General features: G+C 57.8%; 2 protein-coding genes across 2 annotated transcripts in view; one reads left to right on the top strand and one right to left on the bottom strand.

Annotated features, from left to right (window-relative positions):
- Positions 1-3,795, top strand: part of PSD (pleckstrin and Sec7 domain containing) — a 15,326-nt gene extending 11,531 nt beyond the window's left edge. Inside the window, exons 12-17 of the mRNA XM_006831290.1 lie at positions 1,243-1,433; positions 1,516-1,586; positions 1,707-1,864; positions 2,027-2,171; positions 2,406-2,549; positions 2,960-3,795. Of these exons, the coding sequence (XP_006831353.1) occupies positions 1,243-1,433; positions 1,516-1,586; positions 1,707-1,864; positions 2,027-2,171; positions 2,406-2,549; positions 2,960-3,175 (925 nt within the window). The 3' untranslated portion in view covers positions 3,176-3,795. The remainder of the gene's footprint in view (positions 1-1,242; positions 1,434-1,515; positions 1,587-1,706; positions 1,865-2,026; positions 2,172-2,405; positions 2,550-2,959) is intronic.
- Positions 3,796-4,043: 248 nt separating this feature from the next.
- NFKB2 (nuclear factor of kappa light polypeptide gene enhancer in B-cells 2 (p49/p100)) lies at positions 4,044-10,113 on the bottom strand. Its single transcript, XM_006831289.1, has 22 exons — positions 10,093-10,113; positions 9,666-9,738; positions 9,509-9,549; positions 9,184-9,282; positions 8,946-9,097; positions 8,578-8,684; positions 8,329-8,487; positions 7,928-8,032; positions 7,701-7,786; positions 7,484-7,622; positions 7,126-7,254; positions 6,825-7,022; positions 6,606-6,747; positions 6,108-6,222; positions 5,806-6,013; positions 5,485-5,654; positions 5,233-5,335; positions 4,968-5,119; positions 4,802-4,871; positions 4,482-4,654; positions 4,250-4,361; positions 4,044-4,168 (listed from the first exon to the last, which is right to left on the bottom strand). The coding sequence occupies exons 1-22, from the start codon at positions 10,111-10,113 to the stop codon at positions 4,044-4,046; spliced, it is 2,679 nt and encodes an 892-aa protein (XP_006831352.1).
- Positions 10,114-10,736: the final 623 nt, after the last annotated feature.

The following is a 10,736-nucleotide window of genomic DNA, read 5'->3' as shown; positions in this document are numbered from 1 at the left end:
GGGGGAGCTGCGGGGAGGGGCTAAGGCCAAGAGAGGCAGTGAGGTTGTCTTACTTCCTTCTTTGGAGATATATGCTTGGACATGGGGTTCTGTCTCTTGTCTCTAGCTGGGTTGTTATGACAAGCTGGGTTGGGGGGGTGGGCAGCTGCTGTCAGCTAGCCTGGGAGGACGGATGCTGAAAAAAATGGGGTGGTCCCTTGGCAACCTCAGTGGGAGCGTGAAAGTTGCTGGCAGTGGGATCCTGACCAACAGTGGGAGAGCCCCTCTTGGGTTTTAGGGAACCCAAGGAGACACAATAGAGTCTAGTGTGAGAGAAAAGGCCCAATTATCACCTTGAGGCCCCCAGTCTGAGGCGAGGAGCCCTCTTTTAAATAGTTGATGGTCACACAATTTGTTGGCATCTACTGAGAATCTAGCCACTACTGTTCAGGTTAGCTGGGAGCTCCCAGGTAGTAGGAGAAAAGACCTCAGAGGAGACAGAGCTCAGGATTGAGATGCAGGGAGAGATGGGGGAAGACTTCTTGGATGATTGACTTAAGGAAAGTCTTGAAAGAGGGGGAAGAAGAAGCTGATACTTGGGAGGCAAAGGTGTGGTGATTGAAATGAGTTGGTGTGAAGACCCTGAGGAGGCAGGGTGGAGAGTGGAAGCAAAAAGAAACTATCAGATGACCTGTAGGCTCCATGTAGGAGGCAACAGGGAGCTACTGCTGGTTTTTGGACAAGGGAGTGACAAGACAGAATCAGATTTTTTGTCCCAGGGTGTATTTGGATACTACTGAGAAGCTATTACTTCCTTCTGCCACCATTAACCAACAAGCTATGAGCAAAGCCTAGTGCTGGGTGTGATTGAGAAAGCTGAGTCAGACATGTGTTTGTCCGCCTAGAAAAGGGTGTGAGGGCTGGTGTGGGGTGCAGAATGGAGAGGATGGGGCTAGTTAGTGTGAAGAGAAGGGTGGGTGGGCCATGAACCTAACCTCGGGAGTGCTAATCTTAATTTTAATCTGAGGGATGAGATTTACTGCCTCTTTGGGCCTTGATCTGAGAGGGGAAATGGCTATACTGAAGCGGGGAGGAGGGGGGCAGAGGCAAGAGCCATGGCCCTAAGAGGGAGCTACACTCTCAGAGAGAACAGCCCCATCCTCCTCTCCAACCACTGGAGGAACTTTCCTGGGTGGGCAGAAGCCAGGGCTGAAAGGGGGTTTTGGCACCATGCCATCCCCTCTGAGGTGACCGCACCTGCAGAGACGAGGAGGAGCTGAGGCGCTCCCTGTCGGAGTTGGCCGACCCCAACCCCAAAGTCATCAAGAGGGTCAGCGGGGGCAGCGGCAGCGGCTCCAGCCCTTTCCTGGACCTGACTCCAGAGCCCGGGGCCGCCGTCTACAAGCACGGGGCCCTGGTGCGGAAGGTGCACGCAGACCCTGACTGCAGGAAGAGTACGTGGCTGAGTCATGAGTCTGGGGGATGGATGGGAGTGGACCTGCTCCAGACCCCCTGACCTGTCTCCCTTCCCCCCAGCACCTCGGGGCAAGAGAGGCTGGAAGAGCTTCCACGGGATCCTCAAGGGCATGATCCTCTACCTGCAGAAGGTGCGGGGTGTGTGTGTGTGTGTGTGGCCAGGCCAAGGGGTTAGGGCTGAGCTGGCTCAAGGGAGTGCCAGTGGGCTGGGCTGGACCAGACTGGAATCAGGACAGGATGGCTCCCCACAGGAGGAATACCAACCCGGGAAGGCCCTGTCGGAGGCAGAGCTCAAAAATGCCATCAGCATCCATCATGCCTTGGCCACCCGTGCCAGCGACTACAGCAAGCGGCCCCATGTCTTCTACCTGCGTACAGCTGACTGGCGGGTCTTTCTCTTCCAGGCCCCGTGAGTGCCCTCCTTCTTCCCATACTAGCCCCCTGCCCTACTGCCCAGCCAGCGTCTCTCTCTGGTCCCTAGATTGCCTTGTTCCCTCTCAGGCTGCACCCTGAGCCATGATTGGCGACCCTGGCCAGGCTCAAGTCCCAAGTGGCTCTGCTATACCTCCAGGAGCCTGGAGCAGATGCAGTCCTGGATCACGCGCATCAATGTGGTGGCAGCCATGTTCTCTGCACCCCCCTTCCCAGCTGCTGTTAGCTCCCAGAAGAAGTTCAGCCGCCCTCTGCTTCCCAGCGCTGCCACCCGCCTCTCCCAGGTAACCCCAACTCAGTCTCCCTGTTGCAAAAGGGGATGGAGTAAGGTAGACCCAGTGGAGTGCTCAGGACACTGACCCTGGGGCTGGGCAGAGCTAAAGTCCAGCCTCCACTCCACTTTTCAAGCTGTGACCCTAGGCATGGTGCTTTGTTCTTCCAAAGGGGTACCTTTTAAATAATTCACAAAATTCTGTCTGAGCTAGAGTGCCCCTGACTCTGCCCTCCCTGGCCACTAGGAGGAGCAAGTGCGGACCCACGAAGCCAAATTGAAGGCAATGGCTAGCGAGTTGCGGGAGCATCGGGCTGCTCATCTGGGTAAAAAGGTTCGGGGCAAGGAGGCAGAAGAGCAGCAGCAGAAGGAAGCCTACCTGGAGTTTGAGGTAAGTCTCTCTGCCCAGGCATGTGTGTATCTCCCTCCCCAGCCCCTGACCGCCCAGTAGACATGGAATCCAGGAGTGAGACCAGCTGGGTGACTAGGAGCAGGTTGCTTAATCTCCCTAAGCTTTAAAGTTCCCTCTCCTGTGGAACCAAGATAACGTTCCACACCCACAAGGAAGTGAGATGAAGTGTCAGGAGCTCCCATTAGCCAACCCTAATAAAGACTCAAGAAACATTTCTTGTTACAGTTGGTAGTAAGGAATCATCTCACAGCCCTCAGGGGTCTTGGGGCTTCCTAGGTGGGCAAGACCCTTCTATCTCCTAGTCTCCTCTGGAGTCCCTCAATGGTCCAGGTGGAGCTGAGATGGAAGAGGGTGGAGCATGGTCTCTCACAGCTGCCCTTCTGCCCCAGAAATCCCGCTATGGCACATATGCGGCACTACTCCGGGTCAAGCTGAAGGCAGGCAGCGAGGAGCTGGACTCGGTAGAGGCAGCACTGGTCCAGGCTGGGAGTGTGGAGGACGGAATCCCCCATCACTCCAGCCCTTCCAGCCAGCCTCGGGCCCATCGCCAGGGCTCAGAGCGTCAGCCTCGGGCAGGGACAGGCAGTGGACGGCGGAAGCCCTGAGTTGGGGGTTAGAGTGGGGGGGGGGTTTGGTGCCTACTGGGCACCTGCATGACGTGGCCCTGCCTGAGCCCGGGCAGGCCTCGGGCCACCCATGAGGGTCTCCGGCCCAGGGCCCTACCGCGCCGGACGCGGTGTCCGGGGGCAGGGCAGGGCTGGCATGGGTCTCGGGAGCCTGGGCTAAGGAGCCCTCCGAGACCCCCATTTTGTGATAATGTTTTGCACTTTTTCGTACAGGGTGGGTGGGGGTGGGAGGAGCCAGGGCCCAGGGCACCTGGACTTTTGGAGCTTTTTTTTTTTGAGGGGGAGGGAGGCCTGACATTTCTGCTTTCTGCCAAGACCACCCCACTCTGACACCAGCAATCCCCCCTCTGTCCTGGGATCTGGTTCAGAGAGAGGCCAGGAGTTGGGGCTGAGCTGGTTTTCTTTCCTTCCTCCCCAAGGGCTCACTCTCTCTTCCCAGAGGTGAAAGAAGGGTGTCCAGGCCCAGGTCACTGGTCTGTGAGGCCCCAGGCCTGTAAGGCTCCTATGTGCAGGCCAGCAGCACTGCCTGGCTTGCCCTCTTGCAGTGGGCCCTGCCCTTTGTACAGCCTCTACCCCCATTAAATCTGCTCTGGACTTGCTATCAGGCCTCCTGTGTTTCTCCAATGCCTGATCTGGGCCAGGGTGAGCAGCTGGCTCTAGGGACAAGAGTTACATTTGGAACGGCCATAAATTGGGGAAGATACCAGGCTCCCCTTCCTATCAGAATCCTTTATTTGCCCCAACTGAGGGGTGGGCATGGGGTGTTAAATAAGAGTTGGAATAGGTGGGGTTGCTGTACAGAGGGGTGCCAAGAAGGAGGCTGGGGGGGAGGGGGGCAAGCAGCAGGTCAGTGCACCTGAGGCTGGGGGTGTCCATGGCAAAGCCCTCCTGGTGGCTCAGGGGGCAGGCCCAGCTTCTCTGTCTCCTGTTCCACTGACTGGCTCCCATAAGCACTGTCCTCCTTCGCCTCTGCTGGGGAAAGATGGGATAGTTAGGGCCTCAGACCTCCCATCCTTCAGGCCCAGACCCACACCCCAGGCAAGACCCTTATACCTGTGCTGGGCAGCTTGTCCCGGGGTTCAGGACCCCTCAGCAGCCTTACTCCCTCCTCTAGGCCCATGTCAGACAGGGCCTCCAGCAGACCTGCCAAGTCCCCACCAGCCAGCTGAGGAGAAGGAAGATGCATGAGGTTAGGGCTGGGGAGCCTTGGGCCCAATGAAACAGCTGGGTTTGGGAGAAGGAAGCTGGACATTGTAGGGGGGGAGGGGGGCGGGCAGAGAGCAACCTCATAACTCCGCAGGAGGCTGCCACTGGGTGAGGCTGTCTTTCGGTAGGTGTCCACCAGGCTGCGCAGCCCCAGCCGCTCTGCCAGCTCTGCCCAGTTGCCCTGGGCTCCTGGCCCATCTAGCAGCTGCTCCAAGTTCTGTAGAGCTGCATCATCGAGTGACAGCCCTGGTCCTAAGGGGAACACACATGAACATGTCAATGACCTCAGAAATGCGCAGAGGCCCACTTCTCCCATGATAATCTGACAGGGCTAATGGAGGACAATGCAGGAGGGGAGCCGAAGCAGAAAGAGACCTTTGCAAGGAGGGAGGGGCTCACCTAACGGGCTGGGTGGGGTCAGAGGAGGCTCCATGGTGTCCTGAGCAGCATTTAGCAGCAAAGTCTTCACCTGGGAAGACAGCCTCAGCTTTGGCCACCTCTTTCCTAGACACCCCTAAATCCAGATATTCTGGATCGTATCCCAGGCCCAGACTGGCGTAAATACCTTGGTGCTGCCAGTGAGGTCAAGAGGTGTGTGGCCCCGGAAGCTGCTTCGGGTGTCCCTCTCCGGCCCCTCAGAATCTGAGTCACTACCAGAAGTGGGGGGCGAAGGCAGTGGGCACAGGGGCTCCTCGTTTTCTGCATGGATGTCGGCACCTGGGGGTGGAGGTCATCATGGGGAAGTGTTCTCATAGGAGACTGCAAAGTGGGGGGACTACAAGACACCCCTTTTCCTGCCTCCTCACTCTGCCCCCTAGGGTGAGACTGACCAGCCTTTAGAAGGAGGCGAGTGAGAGTCGGGGATCCCAGACCAGCTGCTAGGTGTAGCGGTGTGTTTCCCGCAAAAGTACGGGCATTCACGTTTGCGCCAAGCTGTGGAGTATAAGGGAGTGATGGATCACAGGGCGGCCCTCTAGGTCACCCCCTCAGCTTCTTCATTGGCGCAAAGCCTTCCACAACCCTCGGTGCCATCCTTCCACAATCCTCATGCTTTGCCCTATCACTTTGCTGCTCTGCCCTACCTTGGTGACCAGATGGGTGACCAACCCCAGCTCCTCCATCTCTGTGGCTAGATGCAGGGCAGTTCGCCCCACCTGCCTCTCTGCAGCCTCCACTTCAGCGCCGTCGCCCACCAGCAGATCTAGGCACTCGGGACTGCGGGCGCGAACTGCCAGGTGTACTGGGTATAGCCCTGGGGAAGCATAATATTTAGCCAGCAGCTGTGACTTCAAGTTGGCCCCTGGCCCATCCGTGACTAGCCAAACTTGACACTTCATTTCCCGCCCTGAGAGCCCACGAGATTCCCATCCTGGTCTCTGCCCCAGATGAAATGGGACATTCACCCTGGAAGTCTGGCATGTGCAGCAGCGGAAGCACAGCAGAACCTCCATTCCGCAGCAGTGTACGCAGCAGGTCGGGGGCACCAGCCCGCAGTGCAAGGTGTACAGCTGAGTCTCCATGCCGATCCAGCAGCGCAGGGTCTGCCCCCACCTGCAGCAGGAAGCTCACCACGCTAGTCTGCCCAGTGATTACAGCCAGGTGCAAAGGAGTCTAGGGGTGGAGGCAGGTGTGAGCCAAGCCTGCCCCTGGCCTAGACCCACCTGTCCTCCAGCTCCTACCCCCTCACCACTACGGGCCCCTTCACCTGGTGCAGGTGGTTGGTGAGGTTGACGACGCCAAGGTGGGGGGCATGGTAGATCACGTGGGCTATCTGCTCGATGACATTCATCTGTCCATGGATGATTGCCAGGTGCAGCGGCCTGATAGGGGGTGGTGGTGATGAAGGTGGGATAGAAACTGATCTAGCAAGCCCAGCCACTCCAGTGTCTTCTACCTCCATAATTTCCCTACTTCATCTCCATCCATGGGGGCCTGTCCAACCCAGACTGTCTCCAAGGTCATCGCTGTACCTGAATTTAATCCTTTCGTACACCTTTTGAGGTAGATAAATACTATTACTGTGCCTTTTCATTGTCTACAAAACTGGTGTTGGGAGACATTAAATACCTTAAACAGAACTATTAACTATCAAGGTGGGCTTGTAACCCGGCCTGTCCAATCCAGTCAGCGGCAGAGCTCCAGGGCCCCCTCCCCTCTGCGCATACTGAGAACTCCGTCCCCGCCCTCCCTACAGCCAGCCTACGTGTCTCCGTTCTCGTCCTGCGCCGTCAGCAGGTGGCGCTGTCCCGCCAGGAGCGAACGCGCGTCCGCCGTGACGCCGTAATCCAGCAAGGCACGGGCGCTACGCTGCGCCAGGCCGAACAGGCGAGCGTTGTACTCCCGGGCTGGGGGAGATAGAGGGTGTGGGCGCAGACCAGGTCCCCACCCCATCGTCCCGACCACCCGGACTAGGGAAGCTTACCTCGCGCCAGCATCTCCGGGGCCGACAGCTCGCGCTGTGGCGTGCTCGGCTCTGCTGCTTCCTCCCCAGCATCTACGCCGGGCGCCGAGGCGGCCATCTGCGCCCCGCCCCCGCCTCCCGGGTAACAGCCCATAGGAGCCGCTCCGGACTGGTAGGGGCTGTAGGCCAAGGAGGAGGGGAAAAAGCCGAGGCTGCCACCTGTGGGTACAGGCAGGGCAGTGGGGAAGGGGCACCAGCCAGGGCTCCCACACTTCTCTCCTTTTCATGTCCATCCCCCTTGTCCACACCAGCACTCCCTCACCTCCTCCTCCAGCTCCTCCATAACCCCCAGCAGCGCCTCCAGAACCTCCACCCATGTGGGAGCCACCTCCAAAGGGCTGGGAGAAGGTAGGTAAGGCCTTCCTCCGCTTCCGCTGAACCTCCTCCTTGTCTGGGGACAGAGGGAAATGGGTTGTTATAACTTTGACTCACAGGCCAAATCTCCGGAGCCCCTCCCCAAACTTGCTAAGGGCTCTTCCCAAAGAAGTCCTGGAACTCAAGCCTTCAGCTTGAACCCTCTACTCTTGACTTGGCTTATGGGTCCCCTCAGCTAGTTGCTGAATCCCTCCAGTCCAGCCCCCAGTCCCACTAGCTGCCTGGGATCTACAGCCCAGCTCTACCTTCCACCAGTGGGTAATAAGTGAATTGTTTGGAGTCAGAGACATCCCCCCCACGCTTGCGTTTCAGTTGCAGGAACACGGTGACAGGCCGCTCAATCTTCATCTTGTGATAGGGGGGTGTCCGGAATACAATGGCATACTGGGGAAGAGACATACAGGTTTTCAATGAGGCCTTCCCCTAGTTTAGCCCTACACCCTGTCTTCAGCCCCTGGGTACCTGTTTATGAACATCTGTGGGAGAGAAGTCCCCAAAAGCCTGCCATCCATTCTCATCATCCTCATAGAAACGAACCTCAATGTCATCTAGAGGGAAAAAGGAAGGCTAGCCACAGCTCCAGGTGGATTCACTAGAGCCGCTTTTCCTGGAGCTACCCTGCTGACCAGCTCTGGCCTATAATCTTGATGCCTAGTGTTCTTTGTTTCCAGCCTGGCCTCCAGTCTCACCTTTCTGCACCTTGTCACAAAGCAGGTAAACTTCATCTCCACCTCTCACAGAGCCAGCTGTCTTGTCCATTCTTGAAATTTTCAGATTCGAGGCCCCCGGAGACTCTAGGGGACAGAATATGGATTAGATGATGTAATAACAGCCATGACCCCATTTATGGAGCCAATTGTTTTATATTCTTAACTGAACACCCCCTAGAGATGTAAGAACCGCATATCCCCATTTACCAAAAATGGAAATGAGACTTGAGAGAAACAAATTGATCCACATCACTCAGCTCTTATGTGTCATGGCCTGGTTAAATGAACCCAGGCTTATTTGACCAGCCTTTAGACTTAGAGGTTGGAGTTTGCACCTGTGCTCCCTTACCCACCCAGGCCCAGCCTCTCAGAATACTCACTGCTGTCATGGATGGGGTGGGAGATAACTGGCTTCAGGGGCAGGGAGAAGGAGCCATCACTGGCTCTAAGGAAGGCAGAGAAGCGCAGCCGTACAATACTCAGATCCATCACCTTCTTTAGCTCCTTAGCTTCCTGCTCCAGCTCCCGCCGCTCAGCATCTGGGAAGGGGGTACTTATGTGACCCTTGGGCTCCTACTTCCCAGATCCTCCATGCTACCTCCCTTTACTCCCCTGTCTCCACCCTTTACCAGTAAGGCCCTGGGGCCTGGAGCGGAGTCGCTGCCGCTGAAGTTTCTGTGTCATAATCTCCATCATGTTCTTCTTGGTCACGTGCAAGACTCCCAGGTTGTTAAACCTGGAGGATGGGGAGGGGTGTCTGAGGCCTTTGCCCATACAGCTTTTTCCTCCTGAAGTGCCCTCCCCACTGTGAGGGCTTGGCTTAGCTCAGCTCAACTTCCTTAAGCTTTCCTCCTTTTTCCTTGAGGCTTCAGGATTTGAGGCCAATCTGAGTCTCTCCCCTTGGTCAGATGCTAAACTACCAGTGGTGGACTGGGGCCCAGGACAGGCAGGCAGTGAGGGGGCATACCAGTGGGGAGCAGAGATAAAGGGCACCTACTGGGCAGTCATGTCTTTGGGCCCCACAGACACAGTGCAGACCCCCAGCTCCGAGCATTGCTTGCCCACCAGGCTGTGGGCGTGAGCGCGAGGTGGGTCACTGTGTGTTACCAGGTCCACCTCGATCTTGGCTGCTCCCTCGTAGTTACAGATCTGGGAGGGGCAAGAGCTGTCAGCAGTGCTCCTGGACATGCTGTCCACTCAGCCCCGTCCCATACCCCCAGCCCCCCTCAGCTCACCTTGACAGTAGGGTAGGTCTTTCGGCCTTTCTCGCTGGAGGCACCTGGCAGTCCTCCGTGGGAGGGTCCTTCGCAGCCATAACGAAATCGGAAGCCTCGCTGAAGGTCCCGGAGCAGAGTGATGTTGTAATCAGGAGAGCCCACCCCAACCAGCTACCTCCCTGGTCAGCAGTGGCCACAAGGACCAGCAGTATCTACTATGTGAGCTGTAGCAGCCAACCTGTAGTAGCCCTCCTGGGCAAGGCCTTCACATGCTTCACCAGCACAACTAGCCATTCTTGGGCAAAGCTGAAGCCACCCCACTCCACACCTTCTGCTCACTCACCTGCTTAGGCTGCTCCACGATCACCAGGTAGGGGCCATCCACTGGGGACAGAGGGACCTCACTGAGCCAGGCTCCACGGAGTCCCGCCCCTAAGCAGAGGGCATATGGCCTTCCCTCCCTTCTCCCTCTCCAAAGAAAGGCTAGGGTGATTGCAAACCTGTTTCTGGGGCTTGCTCCTTGGGCTCCACATCGAATTTGAAATCACCATATTCAATGATGCCATCCAGAGCCTGGTTTGGAGACAGATGTGTGTGTGTGTGTGTGTGTGTGTGTATGTGGTTGGGGGGCTGCCTCCCAGCTCTGAACCCTCAGTAATCACTCCCTCTCCTCCCCAGGCCCACGAGAAAGCTCCTTTGGAAACAGAGTTTGCAGAGACAGACACACAGGCAGGCAGAAGATGGCTTGGAGGGACCATAAGGTAGGCTCTGAGATCTGGGAGAAGGACAGATGGAGGAGGCTGCAGACAGACGCCTGGTAGTGGAGTTAAGACAGGTGGAGGAGAGAGAGGGAGTCCAGCAGTGCAAGAGCAGGCTGGGAGGTAGGGAGGGAACCGGTGGGCGTCTGAGCCTGGCCGTGTCACTCACTGGGTCGTAGCAACTGTCCATGTCTCTGGGCTGGGCCCGGCTCTGGCTCTGGCTCCAGCCGGGTTCTGCTGCCCCAGCGTTTCAGGTGCTCGCCTTTGGGGGAGGCGGACGGCTGGGAGAGACGGATCAAGCCGGGGGGTTGGTGGAAGGGGGGGGGGCTCCAGGTTTGGGGGAGGTTCCAATTCCCCCAGCCGTCCGTGTGTGTGGAGTATGGAGGGCGAGATCCGGAGCTGGGCTGGGCCGGGGTAGGGACAGGAAAGTTAGAGCAGCTTAGGAAAGTCCCGAAAATACCAGGGGGAGGCGGGGCCGGAGGGGGCGGGCCTGGAAATGACGCCACTGGCCCCGCCCCCGATGCGGGAGGGGTGTGAGGCCCTGGCCCGCTGGTGGGCTTGGCAAAGCTGTCTCTGGGCTGGGGGCGACCAGAGCCTGGGAAGCCCACCAGGGCAGGCAGCAGGGAGTGGAGGATCTTTCATAGCTAGCGAAGGCTCCCAGTCCGGGGTCAGGCCCGCCTCCTGTCCCCCTCCCCTCCCGGCCTGGAGCAACATTGGGATTTTCTGCCAGAAGGGAGGCCAGACTGATTCACCCCAGGGGCTTTTGGGGGGACATTCCTGCAATAGGGAGGCCTCATTTCTACAAACTCTGTA

The sequence above is a fragment of the Chrysochloris asiatica genome, unplaced genomic scaffold (assembly GCF_000296735.1).
Source record: "Chrysochloris asiatica unplaced genomic scaffold, ChrAsi1.0 scaffold00003, whole genome shotgun sequence".
NCBI lineage: Eukaryota > Metazoa > Chordata > Mammalia > Afrosoricida > Chrysochloridae > Chrysochloris > Chrysochloris asiatica.
This window is presented reverse-complemented; position numbering and strand designations above follow the sequence as displayed.

What these genes read in the sequence shown, in the direction of transcription:
- NFKB2 (XM_006831289.1), bottom strand. Translation starts at nt 10,113, where the DNA reads ATGGACAGTTGCTACGACCCA. An exon ending in AGACCTACCCTACTGTCAAG is followed by an intron (nt 9,098 to 9,183) that starts GTGAGCTGAGGG and finishes TGCCCCTCCCAG; the next exon opens with ATCTGTAACTACGAGGGAGC. An exon ending in CCCGGAGATGCTGGCGCGAG is followed by an intron (nt 6,748 to 6,824) that starts GTAAGCTTCCCT and finishes TATCTCCCCCAG; the next exon opens with CCCGGGAGTACAACGCTCGC.